The following is a 27,795-nucleotide window of genomic DNA, read 5'->3' on the forward strand; positions in this document are numbered from 1 at the left end:
CACAGTGCATGGATACGTCTACCTCACCAAAGTCTGCCTCTCGCGGCGGCCGTGCCTGTTAGCACGTTGACACTGTTGGTGTAGAGACGATCTGGAACGCGGCCTCTTCTCGGTGCACGAAGCAGCAGCGGTAGCAGTGGCCAGAGCAGCTGTCATGTGAATCAGCTGGACGAACAAGGAAGGGGATAAACAACAGCACAAATCCGTCTTTCCACGTCAAGGTAAAATACTATATACTTTACTGGAAACGACACGTGATATACCGGTGAAAATTGTGCATGGCAACTAGTGGTGGACCGGTTTATTAGAGAGCGGTGTGCATTTCGTGAGTCCCTTGCTGAATTAGCCAAGCTATCAACAGCTAACCGTTAGCGTTGCCAACCAAATAAGTTGGTACACGCTCACAGCAATGGGCATCTTACACTGTGTGCTTGTTCATTGTTCGTCTATTGCCAAACTTGTACGACATAGACAAATAGTGAATGCACTGTACAGATATCGCTGTTGGTCATTTGTACCGCACAAAGTCACACAGCGAAGTAGCTACGGGCCTATCTGCAGCCACCTTGCGAGGTACATTTAAACCCCTCTGACTCGTGCATTGACAAGTTAGCTCGTGTGGTGGTTAGGTTAGCTTAACTGTTAGCTGTGCTTTCCTTGTCCTAACTGCTCTACCCAAGTGCTTTCGAGTCAGGTCCTATGAACACATATCAAATTCAAGTCAAAGAGTACTCAACGTATCTGCCAGCTAAATATAAGTTCGCTCGTCAGCTCAGCTAGCGAGCTGCACCGTTCAGCCATTACTTTGCATCATAACAAAACGTAGGCTAGTTGGCTAGTTAGCTGGCTTGGCAGACAACAAAGATCTGCCAAGCTGCAGACGCTCATATTGTATTAAAAGCGAAACTACAATTCAGCCGAGATTTATTTTCCCGAGGTGTTTTAACAGGTTTGTAATTAAAATAAATATATAACAGGCCGAATATGCCAGACCAAGGCTATCGTTTTGAAATGATTGTTTAAATATCTGGACAAAGAGTAAGGTTGTAAACACATTGTGTCTAAACACTGTAGCTGATCTTTTTTTTTTTTTTTTTTTTATCCAAACTTGTTTCAGCCTGCAATTGCCTGTTACATAATCGGGTCGCACGCCATTGTAATGCAGTTTACAGTGAAATAGCGGTGTGAAGAAATGGTTACAAATTACAAAGCTTCACTCTGAGCAACATGAGCCTTTGTCTGAATGCACAGTAAAGTCAGAGTTGGGAGTGGGATGGGTGGATGGGACAAAAATCTGAAAGGGGTTGTTGGCATCAGCAAGGATCAAAGGATCACATTGATATTTGTTGAATCTCTACTTCCATCTAGTGGTGAATTTGTCACCAACACACAAACCAACTGTTAAGTCGTGTGAATGTGAATGACAAAGCTGTTGTACAGATTGTACATCCATATAAAATGTATGTCAAGGTATTACACAAAGAGAAAATAAATAAAAAGACTTCCCTTATAATGTAAGTAGCACTTACACCCGTATGAAATTGTCACGATACAATGCATCAATGAATGTATCACTGCAACAGGTGCAAAAAAGTGAAATAACTGGTTAGTTAAGAAATTAGGAAATGCTGGTGACGCGACTCAGCGTGAGTCGGACCCGTATTGCATTATTTTAACTGACCCTGTTATTGACTTTGCTTCATCTGCCGTAAATACACTCTATGACCAAAAAGTATTGGCACATTACATTAAATAATCACCACTAAGAGTTTAAATAAGCAAAGCTCAATTGCTTTTCAGATATGTTACCATCTGTCAGCTCCCTGTATCTATATTTGTAACTGTATCTACATCTAATATGCACTTTGTGAATAGATCACATTATACCTCTAAAACCAGATTCAGTAGATTGTCCAGTTCGCTCACTGTCTTTGAGATACCTTGTGTGGTTATTCATGCCAATAGTTTATCTTTTTACAAAAAACCTTTTTCATACACAAAGTAGTCCTCCCTGTGTAGTTCATCAGCAGTGTTTTTTTTTTTCTTTAATTCTAAAATATAAGTTACTGTTTTTTCCCTCAGGTTAATCTGGTGAGGTGGCAGGATGGCGGGAGCAGAGGTGTTCACCCCTGCAAACCCCACCTGCAAGATTATGACCTTCAGGCCCACCATGGAAGAGTTCAAGGACTTCAACCAGTACCTGGTTTATATGGAGTCTCAGGGTGCACACCGCGCAGGCCTGGCTAAGGTAGGTAGCATTTCAACTTAGACAAAGTTTCAAGTTCAGCAATGCTGTCCATGCATCAGTATTACACTCAGGGATGCACAGCAGCCCTCCTCTTCTGCAGTTAAATATTGGCACATTTGCTCATATGAAATAACTAATATGAGCTATTGATGGGACAGAGGATTGGGCGATGGACAACATACCTGTCCCTGAGTAAAGACAAGTGTTGAAATCGCAGTGTGCCAGCTGCAGGTGCACTTGGATTTTAAAGGGAATGGGATATAACACTCTGTCTGGTTTAATTCATGTTACACCCAGAACATACCTATGATTAATGGGGAGACTAAATTCGACCTCTTTGCACCTTACTATGTGCTCAGATAAAGAGCTGTTTGACTAGCAAAAAGGAGTTGGAGATCCCCTAAATGCACTTGGACCTTGCCATGTTAGACCATGCGGCATACAAATTGCTCAGATAGGGTCCTATTCCTATTTTATGTTCAAAAGCCATCTTTTTCTCCTCTGCTTATCCCTCAGGTGATTCCTCCTAAAGGCTGGAAGCCCCGTCGTACCTATGACGACATAGATGATCTGATGATTGATGCTCCCATCCAGCAGATGGTGGCAGGCCAATCAGGGCTCTTCACGCAATACAACATCCAGAAGAAGCCTCTTAGTGTGCAGGAGTTCAGAAGATTAGCTAACAGTGACATGTGAGCATTCATTTAAGTTTTTATTCACACATAGATTGTATTCTGGTACTGCCAGAGAAGGATCTTTTCACAGTACCAAAAATAATGTCTTTCTCCTCCACAGGTATTGTACACCTCGCTACCTGAATTATGAAGATCTTGAGAGGAAGTACTGGAAAAACCTCACCTTCGTCTCACCCATTTATGGTGCTGATGTCAGTGGCAGCCTTTATGATGAGGTAGATGGCTTTTCTTCCGGTTTTGCAGTTTGGCTTGAGGTTAGGCTTTTTGCAATGACATTAAAACAAACATAAAACTGGATAACAAAAAATAACAAATCCAATGTGGTTGCACTAAGAGTGATTGGACTGAGAACAATACAGACTACAGCAATACTGGAATAGTCCCATGTATCTACAAATAGAAATACATGATATCAGAAGATAAATAATCATGGAGATTTTACACAATGCATCTTTGATAAGAAGTATGATGCCTGAGCAGATATTTAAAAATTTTCTTCATAACACAGGTTGAGCATGTGCACTACTTTACCCAAAGTAGGCCTACATTAAAATCAAAATAAAAATTTAAAAAGATGACAGGAAAAAGTGCCTGCTGCACCACAGCTTTTCTTTGGTTGTTAAGGGTTTTATGTGTGTCCTATCGGTGCTATAAAGAGGTGTGTGTGTGTGTGTGTGTGACATCAACAGAATAGGCCATGGAAGCTCAAATCCAGTTTTCAAACCCAAGCAACACTTTTCAATGGCAACAATGAAGTGGCGTGGTACTATTAACATTTGAAGCAATTACATTATATTCACCTCAAAGCTTGCATTGTTCAGAGGTTCTTGTTTTCACACAGTGGATGATATTAATTGAAACTACACATTTTTTTTTCTGCATCACACTTTGCTCATTTACAGTGCTTCTTGTTAGATATTGGCCCTTGTCTTTAATGGAGAGCAATAGGGGAGATTTGACAGCTGGCCTAGAGCACAGTCAATTCATTTGCACTTTATATAACTGATACTGATTGGATTTAAAAATGCCACACTCTAGTCTGATCACCATTCTGCAGGACTGACTTTTGACATCTGTAAATGTGTTTATCTGATCTTTCTAATCTCCAAGGATGTGGAAGAGTGGAACATTGGCCACCTGAACTCTATCCTGGATGTTATCGAGGAGGACTGTGGTGTATCCATCCAGGGGGTTAACACTCCATATCTGTACTTTGGCATGTGGAAGACCACCTTCTCCTGGCACACTGAAGATATGGACCTGTACAGCATCAACTACCTCCACTTTGGAGAGCCAAAATCCTGGTTAGTGTGACAGGGGTTTCGGTCTGGATGTGGAGGCAGCTGTGGGGAGGTTAACAATGAAAGAAGCAACAGTTGTGCTACATTGTGCAATCCTGCACAACAGCCACCATGAAAATCAAATCAAATCTAATCAGTATAATCTTAACAAAAGTATTTGTTGTAACAGCAGGGCAGCACTAATAGTACTTTTAGTGCCTTACTTTACCTTGCCTACTTCACTTAATTTTCTGAGTTAACTCACCTCATGTGGTGTCACTACTCTTACTTATCTGACCCTATCTGACCCAGTTGCTCAGTGTAGCACATTAACGAAATGCAGGAGTATATAGTTTATGAAGTGTGAAAAATACTTGCAGATGCCCACCTCATCACGCATGTCCAAAATTGTGCCAAGGCTACAAAATCCATCTTTTGCGCTCTCTGTTTTATTCTTTTTTCATGATTGAAGTTGATTTAAAAGGTGAATCGCATCTACTGTCATAGCTTTGATTCATTCAGCCCAACCATTCTGTTGCGTACAGTCTCAGGGTTTTGCTCCCGTAGTACTCGTTTGCTCATTGAGAAGTTGATTGCCTTAAACAGGAGATTATAAGTTGGAGACAGCAAATACTAGTGAGAAAAGATAAGGTTCAACATAGGGAACAGACAGGACTGGAAGAAATGTCCAGGGAGGGAATATGAGTGGAGTGTTGTTATCCTCTAAGGGCATCAGCATATGGTCTAATTTCTTGGAAGCTATCATCCCTGTCTGTACAGTGGATTGAGACAAAATTTAACAGTTTAACCAGTCAGTCCTACATTGTTTCTGTAAATCTAAAACTGATTAGCTCTGTTAACATCCAGTTTACTATTGCTGTGTTGGTTACACGCACTCACTCACACACACAGTCTCTTTATTTCTTTGACAATCACAACTTGATGCTGTGCACAAGACACATGATTTGTGTGTGTGAATGAATGGATGTCAGGGGATGAATGCCTTGTTGTACAGAGTAGTGGTATCCCAGGGAACATCATAGATCTTTTGTTCAAGGGTTCTAGGGAACAGAATTACTGGATATTATGAAAAACGGGAAATTTAGTTCTGTCAGGATATACACTATATATATATATATATATAATTTACAAACCTACTCACATCAAGGACCTCTAAACTGACATAGACTAGAGCACAGACTCCCACTGAATCAGAATTTTGCTTTGAGATGACAGTAGTCTTAACATTCTATCACTGTGTTGATTAGATGTGGAATTATAATGAATATATAATTCCCCTTGTTGCTGGGGACCTCCTATGGTCCCCTGAAGGATCCCGGGGGATCTCCTGAATTCATTTTAAAAACATCTGACATGTAGTGTGATTGTACACATGATGCACTAAATTACAGAGAGCGTTTAGTGTTTAAGGGACATCTCACCTCCAAATAAAACACACACATTTTATGCAATAAAGATGGTTTCTGTTATTTTAGGCACTTCATATCTTGCAAGTGTTGCAAGTTGTTCTGATAAGTTTGGTTTTAATTTGTTATTTGATGCTATAAAAAGGGGGTGAATCATGACTGTCAACTGAGCACTGCTTGCTATTGGATCAGACGGGTGTATAGGCGGGAACTCACTCCCGAGGCTCCACCACCCGATTGTTGCAGTGCAGACTCAGTCTCTAAGTGACGAGGGCAGCGCTCACAATGGGATATTTTGGCTCTGTGCAGTGGGAGGAAGTGGAGATATTTATATTTGTCAGTGGTTACGAGCTTGATCCTCTTGTCCATGAGTAGATGCATGTTTCCTTCTGCTCAGTGATATGGTGTAGTTTTTTAGAACTGCTCACAACAAGGTCTGTGTATTATCTTTAGTAACTGGGTCATGATTTCTGGAAAGAGACATGTATAGCTGTTGAGTTTCTCAGATTTTTTTTGTTGCACCACAAACATACTGCCATCTAGTTTCATTATATTTGAGAGAAGGCAGACACCCTTTACAACTGATATGTCCAAAACTCATCAACTCACACTAAAACAACTTCGACAGATTAAGTTCCATAGTGTATACATTATTTAAATTAAGAGGAGCTGTTTTTTTTTTTAAATGAGGTTCAGTTTAAAATGATAAGTGAAAGAAGAGGTGAAGAATTCAGGTAGATCAAAAATGGAGTTTGGTTTTTATTCCTTTGTCAGCTTGGCTTGCTCCACTTCTCTCTCCCGCTTGCCCTGGAGGGAGTTCTGCTCATTAGAGCAGTGAGCCCTGCATCCCCACAGGGATCAGTGTCACAGCCAGACAGTGACACACATATACACAGACACACACATTCACAAAGAGCAGCCTAATGCTGCAAGTACCCACACACATCCATACCCTTATCATGTAGCATGCACATACACACACACACGCACACACACACTGAGAGACTCTTTCATCTTGCTCCTATTTTGACATCTCATCCCTGAAGGGGAGCAGCTTAAAGATGCCCCCCCCCCACCACCAATCCCCTCCAACTCCCTGTGTCACCTCTACCTGAGGTTGCCTGTCCCCCTCACCCTGTCTCTCACTGCTGTGTTAAGCTGACAGGTGATATGATGATAGAATTGCTGCAGACCTGAGGGTGGATGGTGCTAGTCAAATGGAATGCCTAGTAAAACCTTGAGGGAATTCTGTCACACTGCCGAGGTTCCTCAGCGGAAACTTTGGGTTAGTTTAAATTCAGACTGTGTCAGCAGTGTGGCACAATAAATGTGGAATAAGGTCAAAATAAGATTCTCTGAAGTCTTAACACCAATAAGCGATGGTTATTATGTATCAGCCAGAGACAGAAGCTGCCTCCCTGTTTTGAAATACAGTGTGTAGTATGTATTAAAGTATGTATTTTTGAAATGCACTATAACAGATATAAAATATATTAGGCTTCTAAATTAAGAAAAACTTGTAACTTGTTAATAAATGTTTTTTAACAATAAATTTGAATATAAATCTCCCTTAAGCATAACATTTACGGGTGCTGTAATTTTGACGTGTTTGTCAAAAGTGCCGTACTGCAAAAGGTCCATCGGCCTTCTTGCGATTATTCATTTATCCACCACCTGATGGCAGTCTTGAAATTGCAGTGGCTCCTCGTGAAAACCTGTCTGCAGCCAGCAGCATATGATACAGTGGAGGCATAATGAACAATACATGTTCAGAATTTTGCACACACCGTCAAAAATAATTCTGTCTGCTCCATATCTGTCTGTCTGTTCGCTAACAGGTACGCCATCCCCCCTGAGCATGGGAAGAGACTGGAGCGTCTGGCTACAGGTAAAGGAATAATTTATATTCTCTTCATATTCTCCATCTAAATGGAGGTGGGGGAGGTGATTAAATAATTATTAAATAACGACTGCAGCATACAGAAGCAGTTCTGCATTAAACAACAAAGTACAGCACATAAATTGAGCTTGGCAATGAGAGGGCACTAGAGTTAATGGCACAGCTAAAGGTGGAGAATGTTAATGAGCTCTGACTACAAACAAGCTAAAAGTGCTATCAGCAGAGATGTAAACTGAAGAAAGATGCTTAATTTATTGATAAACCACTTTAAAAAAAATCCATACTGGAAAGTATTAATAGATTAGGTAAACTGTAATGAATATGATATTACAAAATAATTGTTTGAAGTGAAGAAGCTTATTTCATGTGCACATAATGACGCTTGGGAATAAGTCAATGTAAAATGACACTATTAGCTCTAAGCTTGTGGTGCTGAGTATCTTAATGGATAAGTGAAAAGTAAAACAGGGTAAGAGCTTAACTACCTATTTCACAGGTGGCTAACATGCCTAGTCGTTACCACGGTTACCACAGATGAAGCGATGAGGAAGTAATCTGCAACAAAGCTTCATTAGTTGATTGACCTATAATTAATTTTTGACTGCTTGTTGTTTGTTTGATTGTTTAAGTCATTTATCAATTAAAATTCTAAACTTTGAAAACTATGACTCTCACTGTGGTCTCTCAAGGTTGAAAAAGACTATTAACAGCCAGAAAAAGAAAACCACTATTCATTTAACTTTTTATTCAGACTTCTTATTTGTGAATGTTTTTTGTTGTTGTTGTTGGCGGCTTGTATCCGCTATTAATGGTGTATGCTTGTGTGTCGTTTTGCATGTGTGCATGTTTTTGTTAGGTTTCTTTCCCAACAGCTTCAAGGGGTGTGAGGCTTTTCTTCGACACAAGATGACTCTAATCTCCCCTTCCATACTGAAGAAGTATGGCATTCCCTTTGATAAGGTAGGCCCTTTGAAAAATTACTTCTTGCCATTTGTTCTCCTTTTTATTTACCAACTTTCTGAAAACAGCTTTTCTTGCCTCTACAATTAGCAGTGCTCAATTTGGCTGAGATCTGCAGTGCGTTCTTTGATTTCTTTTCTTTCTTTTCTTTTACTTGCTATTTTGTAAAAACCAGAAGTTTGCAGCTCAGAGTTTAATCACTCACCTTTCTTAAAATGCCATCCTTATACCTCTCCCTAGATTACTCAGGAAGCTGGAGAGTTCATGATCACCTTCCCTTATGGCTACCATGCTGGCTTCAATCATGGCTTCAACTGTGCAGAGTCCACCAACTTTGCCACTTTGCGCTGGATAGACTATGGCAAAGTGGCCACACAGGTAACGTTCACTTCAGTGTTCCTTAAACTGTGCAACGTTCAGTTTAGAAAAACTGACAGAGTGTGTCAGATTTGAATACTGTTAATTTCATGGTAAAAGTCATGCTCATACAGTATCACACTGAACAGAAAAAAATTGCAAGTTAAACCGAACACTGTAGGGCTTCTTAATGTTATTTCTAAAGCAGTGATAATAAATATCCTCCTGCTATTTCTTTCTAGTGCACATGCAGCAAGGACATGGTAAAGATATCCATGGAACCCTTTGTTAAACGTTTTCAACCTGACCGGTACCCTAACTGGATGCTTGGCAAAGACTCTACACCTATTGACCACACACATGCCACTCCCAGTACTACACCGGAGCTGCAGAGCTGGTTGCAGAGGCGGCGCAAGACCAAACCTACTAGTAAAGGGTACTGTATTAATTCTCAGACAATTCTTCTGTTTTCTGGGCCATATTATATTGTTAGAAAGAGTTGTCTGCTGCAGCTAATAGTGGTAGTGGGCTTTTTAATTTGGAGTATTAGAGCTGCTAATAGTACATTTATAATACTGAACACAAAATTTCATCCTTGCTGTCATTGCCCGTCAGTGTCAATCAGGGTTTTTAAGTTTCAATCTGCATTGATCTCTGTCCCTTTCTACAGCAGCAGCCACTCTCGTATGCACTCCAAGCGCCTCAGAACCACAGAGGAGCCTGTAGGCCTGGATGGCAGCTCAGCGTTGAGCAGCAGAAAGAGGAAAGGTCTGGGTGGTCCACCTGGACCCAAGGCACGAAGGTCTGTGGGGGGAACAACCTGCAGGGAAGAGGAGAAAGAGAAGAAAAAAGAAGCTGACTTAAAGCACAATCAGAATCAGAACTCTGTTCAGCTTTCTGGTAAGAGACTGACTGATGGCCCTGGAAGGTATTTGAGACTCTGGGTATCACTTTGATCTAAAGAGTGCTGAAAACTGGCCTGGTAGGAAGTGTGTGTGTTTGCATATCACTGAAATAGTTTGTCTGCATGCATGTTTTCTTATATTTTGGAAATTGAACATAGATCTATTAAATAATCTGTAGTTTTTGTTTACATGTTTTCTGTGATAGATTCTACATTTTTTCCACCAATTTTTGCTCAACAGGTGCTTGCAGACAGATGTGTGTGGTGAAGGTAAATCGTGTAGAGAGTAACAGCTTGGGATTTTCTAATAAGGAGCCATCCCATAACCGGAGCCCCGCTCACTCCCCTGCTTCACCGGTGAAAAACGACGTAAAGGCAGAGACAGACACTCATATTGACCCTCAACTCTTCTTGGGGCCAGGGGTCATGAGCAGGACTGCTGAAGGACTCAGACAATGGCCCGAGGCTACCCAGATACATCCTGGAAATAATGAGTCAAGGTGTTGCTCTTCTGAACTACAAGACCTCTCAACTTCTCAGGACTGCTCTGTCAGGGTCCTCCCCCAGGACAACAAACTCCATTCAACTTCCAACACAACAAGCACTTCTGTTGAGACTGAAATGATCCCAGGTTCCCCTGACTTAAAAGCTCAGACACCTCTTTCCTCATGTAGAGAAAACACTTTAAGCCTAACACCAAACACTGACAGCAGTGTAGACACAGGTAGTGACAATAACACTAACAACACAGCTAAAGCAGAGAAAATGGACTCAGCTGTTCATCCAAAACATATCAATCTACACTCCACTGAAGAAGCACTTTATGATCTCAAAACTGAGCCAGCAGAGGGGGATAGTTACTCGTCTTCAGGGCACAACTGCAGTTTAGAAAAAAGCAGCACTGAGGAAAATCTTTTCCCTCCTCTGCTACAGAGGAATGCAGTGGATATGCCACAACTCACTCCAGAGCCAGCAGATAAGGATGGAATCTGCCCTTTGCCGCCTGTACTGACCCAAGAGATGCCCTCCCTCACCCCGGCTCATGACGGGATGACTGATGTCCCAAGATCTACATTGTGCAGTCACCAGGTTGCACCTGTCCTTCAACGGGAGACACCAACTGGTTCTCCTTCCTCACACGTAGCCAAACAGAAAGAGGAAGAAAGTGACTTCATGATGTCAAAAGAACTTCCTACTGTAGAACATGCCAACAACTGGCATTTAGATTTGCCATATAATTGTGAAGGGGCAGCAGTGTCTGGGTTAGAAGGAAACACAGCTCATTTAACTGCCAATGCTATGCACAAAATAACATCTGTTGGTGTCCAAGAAATGCTAATAATGCCAGAAATTGCTGCGGAAAATGACCGCACAAAGCCGGAAAATGTTACTGCTGGACAGAGTGATGCTTCCCCTTGCCAACTAGTTCAGAGCAGTGCACCACAAACAGAGCAGAAATACAGCTTAGCGGAGTTATCAAGCAAAGATAACTCCGAGGACCCAGCTCAAAGAGACAGTGGGTTGAGTCTGTTGAGCAATGCTGGCTCTCTTATAACTGGTACCTCAGACAATAATCCCCCAGCCCCTTCCCCTCCATTGTGCACTCAAAGTGACCGTCACTCAGCATTACAACTTCACCACCACACTACATATCCCTCTTCTCATTGTACTCCCCAGAACCCCTACATGGAACTCAAACCTTTCTCCAGCAGCATCTGGAAAAACTTAAATTCCCAGAGTCCTGCTGTACTCATTCAGAGTCTAAACCCAGAACTCCCATCTGACTTCACTCACGACCCTCTACCTTACGCCATGTGGACTGAACCTCAGTGCAAGGAGGTCACAGACCTGGAGAACCCAGAACAAGACCTCCGTGAATCAGAGAACCAGGAAGAGGAAGGTGCGCCTCTCACCTGGGCTCAGCTCGAGCCCACCTCTCTGGTTTCAGTCGGTGCTGTTGAACCCATGGGGCTTTGTGGAGATTATGAGCTCCAGAGGCGGGAGGCAGATGGGTCTGAAGCCCTTTCTGTGTGCAGGGAGCTGGGGAGGCAGAGGGAGGCAGAGGAGAGTCTACACTCAGACACTGTTGTTTCACCTTTGGCAACAAGAGGAGGAGAACAGGATGGGGTGTCTGATATGGAAGAAGGGGCATCTGATGGTGAAGGGGTGGAGCAGCAAAGTAGTGCCAAGGGAGAGAGCAGTAGTGACTCATCTGAGGAGGAAGAGGAAGAGGAGGAAAATGATAACAGTACCTACAAGTGTTATGAATCAGGCCTGGAACCTGGGGAGGTTTGTGCTGTGAGTGTTCTTTTACACACAATCGTACATTCAGTATTATGCACAAGTTTTATTCAAATACACATTATTTTCACTCTAATGCCTTTCAATGATGCCTGTTCCTGCTGCCAGTACCCTGCACTGTCAGTGAAGAGGACCGCTAAGAGCTGGCGTCACCCACTCAGGAAACCTACCGCACGGGCTGTGCCCACTGCAGTCAAACAGCAGGCTGCCAGTGATGATGGTGGGTGCACACACACACACACACACACAGTTCATACAGTTCATTGAAAGGTATCATGATGGTTAAGTCTTCAAAGGATTCATTCAGACAGCGACACATTCCCATACTGTAAGCCAATAGCCATGCTCATTTCAGTAAAAACTCAGGGACATTTCCTGTTGTGGTTAGTGCTACATTATGACTGGCACCACGCCAGAAACCATGATGCTTTGACTTCTGCTGGCTGCATTGCAATAAACCAGAATACAGATGTCATAAGTCTTTTTTTTTTAATTTGAAAACCAAAACCTTATTTAAAGCATTCTTAAAAACAAATTTCTTTGTTAAAAGTTAGCATAGTTAGCACGAAAATAAGTTCTGAAGGCATAGCGTTGACTTTGTCATCTTAATACCATTAATTTAATTTAATTTAAGTATTAAGTAATGTCAGGTAACATTAGTGTTACTCCTGGAGCATAGCTTTTTATAACCATTGAGCCATTCCACTCAGCAGTCCCCACTTCCTCCTACTCATTTTTCACATTTTATGTCCCCTCAAATGATTCTTCTGACGTCAATGCACGCATAAACCAAACAGATTTAACTCTCAGGCCTACCACATTAAAATGGCCTAGTGATAGATATATTTGTTTTCATGGTTTTAACATTGTGGGAGGCAGGGCTCCCCAATTAACAATTACTAATGCACATATACACACACAGTCACATTCATCTTCTCCATGGTTGTGAAAAAGGATGAATAATTCAGCAGCCATTTTAGTTGTTTATTCCTGAGAAAGAAATGACCATGAAATGACAATGGCTGTGAGAGGCTTATTTTATGATGATGAGAGCTCTTAATCATTTTGGGTAATTTTATAAACCGACAGGTTGCTATTCATTGAATATGTTGGAGGAAATTGTCACCACTGTAGATGGATTAGAAGCAAGTCTATTAATACTGCTGAAGTCCATTGTGAGTGTGATGTATGCTGTCATGCTGTGTTTTTGATATTCAGATTGCGCGATTGTTTCAGATTCAGAAGAGGCTTAACTAACAAACTACCAAAGAAAGAGATTTGCACTCTGTTTTGTGTGAATCATGGTTTGGATAAAAGAGGCACATGTTGAATAAATAAGTGATTGCAAGGTTGTAAGGCTGTTTTGATTCGTCTCAACTTAGAGCCCCCTGAAGCAAACCTGGCAGAGGAGGAGGAGGAGCAGGAAATGGAAGCGTGGGCAAAGCCCCTCGTCTACCTGTGGCAGAACAGGAAGAGCTGCTTCACAGCAGAGAGGGAGTACAATGTTCAAGCAGCCACCATGCAACCATACTGTGCTGTGTGCACACTCTTCATGCCCTATTATCAGGTAAAGTTGAGTTCATCAAAAATACATAACCAGTGTCATTTGATGGATGATAGTATCCCAAATGAATAACACTGTCATTAGTGGTTCTATTTTTGTAAACTTGAACATAAACATACACAAAGATATCACCGTGTCTCTTAGCCACCAAGCTGAAGATGGAGGAATCAATACCAGCAGATAACACACAGTTAGACTCTTTGTTTTTGCCCCTGAAGGCACAATCGCACAGGATTTATTTCTGTGGAGTGATTTCAGTTTCACCTGCGCTGATTCTAATCCTGTCTGGAGCACAAGCATCTGTTTGTTTTTTTCACCTTCACCCCAGTAATACTTACAGCCACAATTACTGTTTTTCAGGCAAGCTCACTTGTCCTCCCTGTATTTAAGTCCAGTCCAAAGAGATACTTTGAATCTCTAAAATATTATCTCTGAATTATTTATAAATAGAACTGTGTTTATTGGGTCTCACCATTTCTGTGCACAATGTGGCAAAAAAAGAAAAGGATTTTGTTAACCTTATAGATCCACTGAAAGCATCAGTGAACTCATACAATGGTAGAAAAATTACCTCTCATATTAATCAAACGGTCTGTTGTAGTGTCATGTTAGTGCTGATTCTGTCTTTGCTGGTCTGTTGATCTTACACTCACCTTTCTCACTGTGAAAGCACAGCTTCACTGGCATTCAGAAAGAGACATTTAAGTAGTTTGCAACTGTCTGTGTTAATAATTAAGTTCTTACTAATTGAATTGAATAATGCTAATACAGAAAATAATTACTAAGCCCTCTGAGGATGAGGATCACATGTGTTTCCCACAGCTCATCATTGTTTTATTACAGAACCAAAATGAAAATCATTCTCTTTTTTTTTTTTTCTTTAGGCTGAAGACAAAGCAGAGGACAACACAGCCATCACAGCTAAGGACACCTCCAAATCTTTCTCACCAGTGGAGGGCCCCACACGTCCCTGTCAAGGTCTAAGAAGGACCAAGCCCCTAATCCCAGAGATCTGCTTTTCTTTCCGGGAGCAGAACTGCCCCCCAACTCCCACTAACCCTTTGCTGCAGGAAGATGGCACCTCCCCTCTGCTCTACTGCCAGGGCTGTTACCTGCAAGTCCACGCAAGTATGTATACTCAAGGAAAGATTGGCATACACGTGAGTGTGTGAGAAAGGGTGTTGTGTATCTTGCGGTAGGTTGTGCTTTAAGTATAGTTTATAGTTTCTAAACTTCATGGTGTTCATTTTCCATCTGCTTCACCGAGCCACATTGTTTCTAGATGTTGTGCTTATCTTTCAGATGTCATTGTAAGAGGTTCAGTGAGTTTAAGTCCTGACTCCCTTCCTGTCAGTGTTCCACCCCCTCTCTTTGTTTTTCTCTCACTCTCTGTGGTTTGGTGTATTTTATTTCCACCCCCGTCAAAGTGAGGGTGAATCCTCTGCCTTCACCACATGTACTTCCTGTGTAAAAGCCCCAAGCCTGTGCAACAAGCCCTCACACACGTTCTCAAAAACCCCCGGAGCCTCTCAGTTCCACTGGACACACAGCCGCGATACACTGTGCTTTATCTCAATCCCTCATTCACACACTTTAACTGTCCTAGATCTCTTTTCCAATCCTTACACATTTTGCCATTATCTCAAGCCTCCAGCCAGTCTCCTGTAGACACATTGAGAGGCACACACACTTTTTCAAAGTCTTGCACACCATCCTGAATCCACGGCTTTAAAATGACATTTCTTCTCCCTCAGTCAGTTTCAGCCTCGTTCTCTCCCTCCACTCCTGTTGATCCCACCCAATTTTTCACTCTGGGAGGTCTAAGTGTTGTGCATGTACTGTTTATGCTTAACTACTGTAGACTCTGTATGTACCACTACTAATTTATGTGAGTATGTGGTGGTATGAGAGTGTGGGAGTAGAAAATGAAATGTATGTCATTTGACCCTGATGAAAAAGCCACAAGTTTGGTTTTCGAGACCCAACAATAAGTACAAGTTGATGTTGCTTTCCCTCTCTTCTGTTATTTGAACTCGAGAAAGGAAAGAGAGGTGAGCTTAGATTTTATGTTTGGTTTGGTGATGGATAGTGGGGGGAAGAGAACAGAGACATGCACGCATACACAGACTACGTTTTTCTCACAAAATAAAAAAATCCCCTCAGCTTATGCGTCTAAAACCTCTAGTCCCTAGATATTAACCAGCTGTCAGCTTTAAAAAGAAACACATTTGTCTTACTTTTAAATTCAAAATGTTTTTCTTGTTAGAGGCCACCTCCATTTTTTTTTATAAAACATTTGTGCAGTTCTGCCACACCAAGGACACAGACCAAAACCAAACAAAACTACAGTATTTACACAAAGTGACTGTGATTTTTCATACTGCTTTGTTTTGAAGTGTCTTCTGGGTTACAAAGGGCTGTCACGTCAGTGCAAGTCTGTCTCACACAGTAAACACAAATATATTTATTAACGCGTAAAACGCATAAATGTAGCTATTCCTGCTTTTCTTGCTCAGCCACAACTATTCTCTTACAGACACACACAAACTCTCCATTTCCACTTAGTCTGTGCATTTCTGCATGGAACAATACCATCTTTCTGTTGAAAATCTGTGGAAACTATGTGGACGTGGCATTTTATTCAAATCTTTGTAACTGATGATAGACTTACCATTTGCTTTCAAGTCTGCTGTTTTCTGTAGACACCATGCCAGTATTTGAGAGAGAGTGAACATTTTAAGGTTTTACTGTCTTCTTCACTGATGCTATCTTCACTCTTTGATTTTTTTTTTTTCCCAATAATTCCCTACTTTAGGTTGCTACGGTGTTGCTGCAAGTGACGTCAGTGAACAGTGGTCATGTGATCGCTGTATGGACGGAAGCTTTACAGCAGTAAGACAGTTTGGGACTGTTATCTTATGTGTACATTTATGTATGTTCAACACTTGCTCAACAACTCCAAATTACAAACTTTCTGGAAAATGTTTCCCATCCCAGTCAGACTTTTTTACCTGATAAATCTATGGAAAATCTTACTGAAAAAGTTTGTCCTTGTAAATAAGGTTATGGTCTGGAGTTGGTGTGCGGGTGTTACTGCTTTTGAAAAAGCAAGTTTCAACATTTGACACATATGCCTTGTTAAGCATCCCATCTCCTCTGTTATGTCGTGCCTACCAAAAACGGTTTAAAAAGGCAACAAAGACAACATAAATATCATCAGTAAATTAATTTTAAGTATAGTCCAGTATAGTTCTTAATTAACTAAATAGTTCTTAATAAAAACACATATGCCAATGTTCTCACGGTTCCCATCACACAGAATATGTTGCTATTTGCAGCTACTTTGTGGCTGCATCACACCTCAAAGGGTGTTACAGCGTGTGCAGCATGTGACATCGGCTGTCATGTAAGCCCCCAACAACACCAAAAAAAACCCTTTAACTGGTTACAAATGTATAATACCTCAGGAAGAGCAGCAGAGGAGGGGTCCCTCTCCCAGGAGGGTAAAAATCTTAACAGTGCAATCACACAGTACATGTTTTGATCTTGTGCTAAACCTTCTTCTTAGCATAGAACAGCTCAGCTTCCTAGTGCCACACAAAATGCATTTGTATGTGCATGACTTATGTGCCAGCATGTGTAAAGATATTGCAGAATGGAAGAAGAAAAATATATTCTGTCTCTCACTTGTCTCTCTTTATCTTTTCTCAGGAATGCTGTCTCTGTAACCTCAGAGGTGGAGCGCTGAAGAAAACCCAAAACGACAAGTGAGACAATCTTTTGTTCTGTGATTATCTCTGCATACTCATCTCTGCTCTCCAGAGCTCAGATGAATTAATTGTCTGTGTGTCCTAATCATCATAATGTATTAATTTGTTTGTTTGTGTATGTGTATATGTATATAGATGGGCCCATGTGATGTGTGCAGTAGCACTGCCAGAGGTGAGGTTCAGCGATGAAGCCAAGAGGAGTCCCATTGATACCAGTAGGATCCCCATGCAGCGATATAAACTGGTGAGGAGACACACACGTGCATATGCACAACAAACACACACACACACACACACACACACACACACAGATGAAGTGCTGGAATTCCCCAGGTCCTTGAGGACTGGCTTGGTCTAATTAATGAAGTGTTCACAGTTCTAATTAACAATGTGAGACGAACATGCCCGCAATCAAAGCTAGATAATTAACCACTGGTGGGTGGGAGTGGGGCTTTGTGTGAGTAGGGCTGTCTTTGTGCGGGCGTTTGTCTGTACATGTGTGGTCTTATGTGTGTGTGTGTTTGCTTGCTTAATGAGAGAGCTGGAGTGTGTCTCAGCAGACCTGACATGTTACCACTACAGTTAGCTCTCTGCTGCAGGCACCATGATAAGCTCAGCAGAAAGTGTTGAAGAGGTACATCTGAACACAAGATGGATAACAGAGATGAGTACTGCCGCTCCGTTAACTGCTTACTGTTTCAGCGATGAGTACACCATGTAAAGGAAAACTTTGGCTTTTGTAGAAGCATGTGTGATTGATCAGGACAACTTTGGAAAACTTTAAAACAATTTAAACAATTTACATTAGTGTCAGTTTACTATCCAAAGCTAGATATAAAAGAGCCAAGCCATAAAAAATAATTAACATACAGTATTTGTTGTTGATACACAAACCATTGGCTAGGCTAACACAACAGTGCTGAAATAATCCTACCTTGATGGGTTTTTTTTTTTTTTAACTGTTTGACATAGGTGGCTTGTGGTGCTGTTCAACTATATTACATTATCCTGAAAGGTTTTTCTGGCATTGATAATGGGTGCCAAGGTGGCAAAGGGGTTAAGGTGCCAGCTTTGAAAATCCCAGTGCTTATTGATTAAAACGGCTGAGTGAATAGAGACTTCATGGTTGTAACACCTTCACCATAACGGAACCAACCAGTCCAGGTTCCTCGATGAGTGGTTGAAGGATACTGCAGCACTGACGCTGAATGGGACACTGACTTTGTGGACACAGTGACATTACTCACAGGGTATTTACAGGGATATGGTTCATATCTACTCGCACCACATTGAAATTAAGCTCGTTTGGATATGGGAGTACAAACCACAAAGTCAATCTCCATATCCACAGGCCAAAATCTGAACAAAATAGAAATTGTAGTCCAGACTGGAAAGGGAGGGATGGTGATGGCCAAAATGTTTCATGTCTTACAATGCTCTGAAAAAGGACTTCCTTCCTTAAACTGTTTACTGTTGTTAAGTATCTCACGATGCCCATTTTTGCATGACACCGAAAATAAGCTTCTTAGAAAGTTCTTAGTTTCCTCCCTTTGGAGGTGTGTCTGATCTGAAGATACATCTGTGACCACAATCAATTTACTCCTGTTAAATGATTACACAAAAATTTGACTTTCTGCTGGAAATTTTTCTCTAATAAACATGCTGACACAAGTAGTTTTTGGATGGACCCATGCTTCATTTGATAATAAAAAACAGATGGGCCTCTTTTAAAGAACCTCTAAATTAAATTCTAAATTGAGGTAAAAAAAACAGCACAATATGCTTCAGTAAATAACAATCCCCTCTACACATGCTGTAACAGGGAAAAAATTTTATTCATTTTATTTTGATGACACACATTTTATCTTACTTGACATTTGACATGAAACCTTTCTCTTTTATCCACTTCATCATTTGTATGTTCGCTTCGTGAGCCACGTGTTTTGAAGCTCGCATTGGACCCATTGCCCCTGCAGCAGCCCAATACATTCATAATTTACTATCTCACAACACACACGCACGCAGGCGCGCAGACATACACATTCATAATTTACTGTGGGAATGTTCTTAACGCATGGCTCAACACAGGCACCCAAATACACCCCAGAGAAGGCACAGGCATGGGGAAAAGTGGGTTAGGTTTGCACACACACAAACTCGCACGCATTATAATCCAAAACAGACATGTATTGACATATTACCAAAACTGTGTTTGTGTACACCAACAAACCTACATTAATACTATTATGCACACACAACTACACTCACAAGGTGTGTCAGTCAGAATCATGTCATGCTGTCCTCAAGGTGACAAGACAGCCGGGCCAGTTCATGAGCACAATGCTGTCCATAATGGAGGAGGTATGGGAAAAGGCTTTAGGAAATGTAGGTCAAGTTAGTCACCAAAAAAGCGCTGAGTAAAAATCTCAGTTCAGAAATAGAGGAACTGTGAAGCATCGGCGACTTCATTAATTAACAAAAAGGGAAGAAAAAGTTACAGAATTTCATCACCCACTTTAAATGAAGCATTCACATCTCCATTTGGACTTCCTGGGGCAATGAATATTTGCGATCATTTGTACCAGGGAATTAAAACATCTTAACCCTCCTGTTATGTTGCAGGTCAAATTAACCTGTGTTAAAGTTTGAAGATCAAGATACTGATCACATAGATACTGTCTGGGTCAAACTTGGGGTAAAAAGGTGCCAGAAAAGTGAAACTGAAAGTGGTGAAAACATTAAAAAAAACACTGAACATGTATTTTTTTTATGGAAAACAAATGAGTTATTCTAATTGACCCATTATCTGTGAGAGATAAGGAACACCATTCCACTAAATATTGACAGAATAGTTAGTAATTAAATATTAACAATGCTTATTAGGATAATAAAATATGCACTGGGTCAAATTGACCTGGAAACGTCATTGCTGTTCCTGACAATTAAACACAATAGGAGGGTTAAGCTTAAGTTTCTCCATAGTCTCACATATGCTGTTTAGACACACTCTTATCATATCCATGGATATGATAAGAGTAATATGACAGTTAACATATCGTCAGACACTTTTATAGGCTAGAATTAATTCACAAACCAGCTAATTCCCATTTGAGCTCACTTAGCACTGATGCACACCAGTTTATCTATATATAGGCATATTATCTGTCAACATGTGTGGATATTTCAGTATGGATCCCCAGGAATTAGATTAATGAATAAATTACCTTCAAAGAGACGTGAATACATGCCACAAGAGAGAGGAAGACGGGGCAGGGGAGCGAAGCAAAGAGAAGCAAAGCGAAAAAGGAGTGCGTAGATGGGTGTTTCATTAGGAGGAGAGTGGAGGAAATGGAGTGAGATGGGAGGCATGTGAAAGGGGTGAAAGGAGGAATGGGGAGCGAGTAGGGTTATAATGGGAGGATGTCATCATTCTTTCCCTTTAGTGGGAGAGGAGGAGATGCTACAGTAGAGGAAATGGTCTTGATGGCCTGTGTAGGGCAGAAAACCGAGGGATGGGCTTAAAAATTTAGTTGTGAGCGTGTTTGTGCATGGATGCATGGCTGTGTTTGTGTGTGCAGTCGCTCACAAAGGCTTGATCGGGGGAGAAAAAAACATAACATAACACAACACAGACACTGCAGTGCTGGTTTGTTGTGGAACCCTCAAATGATGTCATCTGAATGGTCTTATTTGAGGTTTTCCTGGTATTGTAATGGCAAAATAACATGTTTTTGTTGACTATTACAAGTGGGGTCTCTCCGTCGCTCACCATTTTATCCTCTCATATCTTTGTTTTGTTTAAACCACCGTATCCAATAACAGTGTATTGAGGAGATCTGACAGATATGATTATTTGGACCACATGATGGTTTTAAGCGATGTTAGAGGTTCATGGCACAACCGAGCGATGATTCACTTAGCGGTCTTTTGTCTTTATTTCACTGCTGTTTTTCTTGAACCCATATTCAAAGTCTCTCAAGTGGAAGTACAGATTCTAAAATGACTCTTTATTTCCCTGTTACAAAGGCTAAACTGTTGAATATGATCATACTTCCTTTGCTGCAATAAAGACACTCATTGACAGATGGGTTAATGTAGTTTACAAAGGAAAGTGAAAAGAAATTCTTCACCATTCCTTAATATATGTACAAAGCAAACAGAATCCCTTACTGTGACCAGATTGTTAATATATCTTCCTGCTGTATGTGCTGCATTTTACATACTACACATTTCAGTGTATGGAACGCAGCATTTATCATTTACTATGTTTAACTTTAAATTGAAATGACCCTTTTTATCACTGGCAGCAGAAGTTTGTTGTTTTCTTATTTTAATTGTTTTTTTGGCTAAATTAAAAACAGATTAAAGTCTTCATCATTATCAAAAACATTCATTTTGATTGGCCAGCGAGGACTGACTTTTCTTGGTATTTTCGCCATTACATGGTTGCGAAAATGTCCTCTGACTTGGCAAAGTGCAAAAAGTTTTGAAGCCATTTTTGACCTTTTGGGGACAATCAGACTTAAAACATTCACTTGCCTTGTTTGCATACCCCTTTTACCCAGTAAATTTCCACACCAACATTGCCCTGTCTAATACTAATGCACGTGTGCTACGTTTGCAATAGTAAAGGATAAGGCTGGCAAATGGAAATATCCTTTATTTTTCCAATTGTCCTCTGTGACATTATTCCTCCACTGTGGTACAGAAGCTGTTAAGAATACATAAAAGAGCCACGTTGTTGCTGCGTGTGACATGTTTTTCTTTATTGTGAACAGTAGTACTGTAGTTAATTTAATTTCAATCCCACATACCCCATCCTGTTACTGCAGATATTCAGTAGTAGTAGAGAACCAGATGTTTATTAATTCACATCTGAAAACACTCACCAAACAGCCAACAAATGAACTGTTTTCTCCTGTTTTGGAAACTACAGCGTCCAGCTGTTCAAACCAATTATTTTGCCTCTATAGAAGATGAAACTATACATTTGTGACACATTTTTAAAGATTTGTTTCTCCTGTATGTAAGGAGGGACTGAGTGCTAGATTGACCTTTAAAAAAACGAGCGAGAGAGAACAAAGGCAGCCTTGTCCTTTAAAAAAAAAAAGCTGGCCCAGCTGGCTCTTGTCAGTCAGTGTTTCATGTTGTCGGTTTGATCTGATCTGTGTTTACAGAGGTGCATCTATTGTCGTAAGCGCTGCGCAGGGAAGCGGCAGGCAGGAGCTTGTATCCAGTGCTCATGTGGCCGGTGTCCCACCTCCTTTCATGTGACCTGTGCCCATGCTGCTGGTGTAATCATGGAGCCTGACGATTGGCCGTATGTCGTGTCAATCACCTGCCATAGACACCAATCACGGAGTTCATCAGCTGTAAGTTACAGGACAGGTGTTTCCTAGAGCTGTTATGAACCTGGCTGTGCTCAGCTACAATGGCAGAGGCAATGTCTCTTTTTGACAACTTTCAAAGTTTCAAGCCATGTGCAAAGGACTAATATGGATAACTGGTTTGAGTGTGGTAGCCTAATTATTGGTGTTTCTCTCATACAGTGCAGTAGAAGAGGGCATATGAAAGAAAGGGTGCAGCGGTTGTTTAGTGTAGGAACCTGAATGATGATAGAAAATGTATTGCTTGAATGTCTATGCTTGGAATGTAAGAAAGAAGACTGAAATATCTGTTTCACAACCATTACTTGCTTTATGCTTTAACTGGTCAATATACCCAACCCCCCCTCCAAAAAAAAAAAAAAAAAAAAATGGTGGCAGAAAATCAAAAATTTCTCAGTCTGGGCAAATGATCTGCATCGTAGGCACTCTTTACAAAATGTTTTGTTATTTTATTTATTTATTTATTTATTACAAATCTTTTCCAATTGCAACTGAAACTAAAAAAACAGCACTGTAGAAGTGATTTGAAATAATCCTGTACCGATTGTTATACAGTAGTCTAATTGCCGCTCTGCATATACTAGAAGCAGCGCGCGTGCCAAGCGTCCATCTCACTGGGCCAGACGGTGATCTCCAAACACAAGAATCTGCGCTACTACAGCTCAAAGGTCACCCAGATCACGTCCCAGATGTTCTACGAGGTCATGTTCGATGACGGCTCCTTCTCCAACGATACCTACCCCGAGGATATAGTGGTGAGAATATGTTTAATTACAGTCATGCTCGAGAGGTCACCTCCCAGTTGTACGAGGTCATATCATATCATATTAAAACCCTCTTATTTTGAAAGGAGCTTCCTTATTTCAGGAAATATCATTACTTCTCAAATGCTCGTTGCATGAGGGAGTTGAAGCTTGTTTTAATATCTCTGAGGTGTCTGTCTGCAAAACCAATTAGTTCACATTTTGAATGGTTTTCTCACTGTTTTGCATTTACTATGAAAAAACATGGATTCCTGAAAATTAAAATAAAATATCATAGGGCTGCTGAGTTTTTATGGAGCGTCAAATAATCACTGACATGACTGACTGATCTCAATGAGTTGAAATTCACGGATTTGTTAAAATAATTATGGTAACAGATGAGTCTCTCTGTGTGTTTAACACACTAATACCACTGCATTAGTGAGGACATTTTACTAATTTGTATTCAACCAGCCAACTCAGCCTTAATTGACCTAATCTTATTTAAATTTACAGCAAGTTCTACACCCCATTAATTCTTACTTAAAACCCTTAAATAAACAATTTTTACTACATTACACAAAGAAAAAAAATAGATACAAACTCCATTTATATTTTGAAATTATAGAATCCAACTGCGCTATGTTTCAGCATTTCATCTTGTGATTCATGTTGTAAGTGTTTTGAACATCATTAACCATTCAAATTTGAAATTTAAAAAATGTAGTTTTTGTGATAGCTCTCGATCAGCAGCCTGTATACTGTATTTAATTTTTGTAAGACCAGACAGCATCAGCCTTAACTTAACTTGCAACTTAACTTTGCTTCATTTGTTTTCTTAACAATGCAATGCATATTGTGTGAAAAATAAGATCTTGAAATTTCACAGCAAGTATATATAAAAGGCTTGTTTTTAGATCAGCAAAGTAGTTTGATTTGTAGGTTTACTGAACTACATACAGAAAGGTTGTTTTTTTTTCTCAATGGAGGGGAAAAAATTCTGTTCAGAAAATACTGTATCTGTATGTGTGGACAATGCCAGAATCAAGGAGGACGTTTTGACACATGCTCAGACACTTACACAGACTAACCATTATTCTCTTGTATTTGTAGAGCAGAGATTGTGTGAACTTGGGTCCTCCTGAAGTTGGGGAAGCTGTTCAGGTGAAATGGCCCGATGGACTGTTCTATGGTGCCAAATACCTTGGATCCAATGTCTCCTACATGTACCAGGTACACATACGTACTGCACCATAGACATACACAATCATTATAAATGTTAAATGTACGAGACATATGACCCAGTTTCGCAGATTTAGTCCTTTTCCTGTGAGTGTTGAATGAACTCAGTTGTTGGTCAAAGCGAGACTGCAGTAAACTAGTTGAACTCCCTCAACATCCGAATCATCGTGACTTCTCTGACGTCATCAAAGTCCCCAGGTCCTTGTATGGAGAGGCGCAGGGCAAAAAAAAAAGAAAGAAAGAAAGAAAGAGGGCACTTGAGATTGAGGGAGGTGCTGAAAGTCATGGCAAGAAAAAAGGAGGAGTGGAGATGAGATGGAAGATGATGGGAGGATGAAAAGATAGATACATAGAAAGAGAGAAGGCGAGAGCGAGAAGAGGAGGAGGTGACAATCTGCATTATTCAGAATCACTGAAATATTCACTAAGCTAAGAGTCGTGCGCTTTCCACTTAAAGCTTTATTTAGTTGAGCTGGGCGTCAACCATTAGTTATGCACAAATGCATCTGTGACGCACACACTCCATTTGAGATGGACCAGATTTCAGAAAAAGGCTGAACAAGAGCTTTCCATTGTCAAGGTGGTTTTGATAAGGAGTTTCAGGTTTTACTACATCAAAAAACTTGAACAGAAACCATTTGTTTCTGAGAGCAGAGGTAACATGAAAATTGATTTTTTTTTTTTTAATTAATAATTCTGCATAGCCAGACCTGTTTATTTCATCAATGTAAACTGGAAAAATGTTGATACATCCAGGGTTTTTTTGTAATTTGTGATGAAATAAATTGTGATTAAAATTGCTGTCTGTGATAAGAGTAGCATGAAAAAAATGGAATTGCTACAGAGACCTATATCGTTAATCAACCAACCGTAGTTAAAATCGGGTTTACTTTCCTTAATTAGACTTGCTATAATGTTGTATCGTAACCACAATGATCACTGCTTTAGCTCGCCTTTTTTAGATCATTAAGTGTGTGTGTGCATGGGTGAAAAGAAGAAAATTGGATTGGATTGGACGAGCGTGTTATATATAAACTGCATAGTTAACTGCTGAATATCTTCATGTAATCTCAGGTGGAGTTTGAGGACGGGTCTCAGGTGCTGGCTAAAAGAGAAGATGTCTATACTTTAGATGAAGACCTGCCTAAAAAGGTGAAACGTAGGCTTGTAAGTATTAGACTTACAATACATAAACTTTAAACCATGAGCTTGGTCATTTAATGGTATGAAAGTTCAAGATTCTTACTCGCTGGTGTTTCCTCATGTTTCGTGTTCCAGTCCACGGCCTCAAGCATGCGTTTCCAAGACGCCTTCTTCACAACGCAGGGGGAGAGGAAACGGCAGAGAACACCCAATTCACGCTTCCAGAAAGACTATGTGGCCCTGCCAGGCCTCCGTACAACTGCCAAAAGCACATGGGAGCAACGCAGCCACAAAGGGAAATGAAGTCTTGGGAGAAGGATCAATAACAAATGAATGCACTGAATTAGCAGTGGATGTAGAGGGGAGGTTGTTTGTGCTGGGTGTGAGCGTATGTGTGTGTGTGTGTGTGTATGCTTGTGTGTAAGTAATATGGATCTCCATCTTAACCAGTGCTCGCTCGCCTTCCCTGTGAATGGATCATGGAGGAGATGACATAAGGGAAGAGGTGATTTGGGGTTAGATGGACGTAAACGTGCGTGTGCTTGTACAATATCAATCAGTGGTTGATGACTGAGTGTTGTGACAGACTGAAAAAGAATTCTGATTGGACAGCTCGACTCCACAGAGCAGGTTAACAGAGGGCATTGCTGCCTCAGTTGCCTCATGCTTTCACATCTGTCAGGGAAAATAAACGTGACTTACGTTTGTCACATCACACTTTTTTGAAATAAAAAACAAAAACTTTTTTTCCTTTGTACATGAAAAATTCACAGGTGAGATTTTTCTAAATCGCTTGCCTATGGTAGCTTTTTGGGCGCCTGTTATTTCCAGTTTTGATTTTTGAATATTTATGCACTTTCGCTTGTAGTATTTTCCTCATGTCTTACTGTTTTCTCCCTGCATGTTAAACATTGTCTCCTAACTGCTTCTGCTGGGCCAAGTCCAATTACACTACAGTGGCTTCCTCGCTGCATTTTAATCCATACGGACAAAATTATATGGATTGTTCAATTTGACACTGAAAATGAATACCCTGTGAGTAAAAAAACAAACAAACAAAAAAACCCACTTGTTATTCACTTCCTGAGGTGAGAGAGTCAGACAGGAAGCCATACATTTGTGTGCTGGATTCTGTGCCCAGTTAACGTGAAATGCTACTGTTGCTCTGTTGAATGAAACACATTGTTGAAATTATTTAAAATTTGTATTTATTTTTTGGCTTGCTATAGTTAAACTATTGCTAACTCCTGTAAGGAAAACAATAAAAAATTACATATGTTTTGTTTTTTCTTTCGTTTTTTTTTTTGGTTAAATTGTCTGCGTTTGTTTTTTTTTTTTTATGAAATCAGAAATTCCAGGTGCAGTAGGAAAGGTGGTTTACCTCTGGACTGCATTATATTTGGATAATACAATATTTAATGCTTAAAGTGAAAATTGGGACAGTAATTTGAAAAACAGCACATATTTGAATCTAATGCAGCACCCATTCATAATGTGCCTGTGAGAATGGGCGTATTGCTTGGCCTTCACTGCTGCTTGCGGCTTTCTTGAGAATTGAGAAAATCAAACTGCTTCACACTCGACACTGCATGAAAGTAATTTTTTAAGCTTCCTTGCAAGACAAATTAATTTTTGTTTGAAGGTGAGATTATTAAAATGTACATCGCTGTAATATTTGATTGTCTTAAAGAAAAGTGGCGTTCTTACCAGGGATCATTTGCAGATCTTAAATCCTGTTAAGAGAGTGAAGATGTAATTTTACTATTAAAACATGTATTTGGAGGGTCCTTTTATCAGTATTGGTTTTAAACAATATTATTTCTAAGATATGAATCAATTATGTTAATGAATAAATTTTCTACTGTTTTAAGGTT

The 27,795-nt window shown here is 40.4% G+C and overlaps 1 protein-coding gene and 1 long non-coding RNA gene across 8 annotated transcripts in view; one reads left to right on the forward strand and one right to left on the reverse strand.

Moving 5' to 3' along the window:
- Positions 1-26,986, forward strand: kdm4c (lysine (K)-specific demethylase 4C). Of its 6 annotated transcripts, none has more exons than XM_046412392.1 (22): positions 1-221; positions 2,083-2,248; positions 2,765-2,940; positions 3,044-3,158; positions 4,054-4,247; positions 7,489-7,538; positions 8,407-8,510; positions 8,751-8,888; positions 9,110-9,303; positions 9,538-9,767; positions 10,013-12,069; positions 12,181-12,292; positions 13,455-13,639; positions 14,521-14,764; positions 16,452-16,528; positions 17,348-17,403; positions 17,542-17,650; positions 22,584-22,778; positions 23,378-23,548; positions 24,650-24,769; positions 25,853-25,930; positions 26,057-26,986. In XM_046412392.1, exons 2-22 carry the CDS (start codon positions 2,105-2,107, stop codon positions 26,222-26,224), a joined length of 4,917 nt encoding a protein of 1,638 aa, XP_046268348.1. In that variant the 5' UTR covers positions 1-221; positions 2,083-2,104; the 3' UTR covers positions 26,225-26,986. The 6 variants fall into 6 exon arrangements, with proteins under 6 accessions (XP_046268348.1, XP_046268341.1, XP_046268357.1 ...); XM_046412385.1 differs by having other exon boundaries at positions 23,381-23,548; positions 25,853-25,945; XM_046412367.1 differs by having other exon boundaries at positions 2-221; positions 25,853-25,945.
- LOC124071675 overlaps positions 23,218-27,795 on the reverse strand; it is a 7,530-nt gene continuing 2,952 nt past the window's right edge. Inside the window, exon 4 of one of the 2 annotated variants that reach the window (XR_006845374.1) lies at positions 23,218-24,979. This is a non-coding gene — a long non-coding RNA (uncharacterized LOC124071675). Of the gene's footprint in view, positions 24,980-27,260; positions 27,655-27,795 lie in introns of those variants that run through there. The other variant, XR_006845375.1, reaches the window with a different exon arrangement.

Source organism: Scatophagus argus, chromosome 2, assembly GCF_020382885.2.
Source record: "Scatophagus argus isolate fScaArg1 chromosome 2, fScaArg1.pri, whole genome shotgun sequence".
Lineage (NCBI taxonomy): Eukaryota > Metazoa > Chordata > Actinopteri > Scatophagidae > Scatophagus > Scatophagus argus.

What these genes read in the sequence shown, in the direction of transcription:
- kdm4c (XM_046412367.1), top strand. Translation starts at nt 2,105, where the DNA reads ATGGCGGGAGCAGAGGTGTTCACCCCTGCAAACCCCACCTGCAAGATT. An exon ending in AACCTGGGGAGGTTTGTGCT is followed by an intron (nt 12,070 to 12,180) that starts GTGAGTGTTCTT and finishes TCCTGCTGCCAG; the next exon opens with TACCCTGCACTGTCAGTGAA. An exon ending in TTACCTGCAAGTCCACGCAA is followed by an intron (nt 14,765 to 16,451) that starts GTATGTATACTC and finishes TCCCTACTTTAG; the next exon opens with GTTGCTACGGTGTTGCTGCA.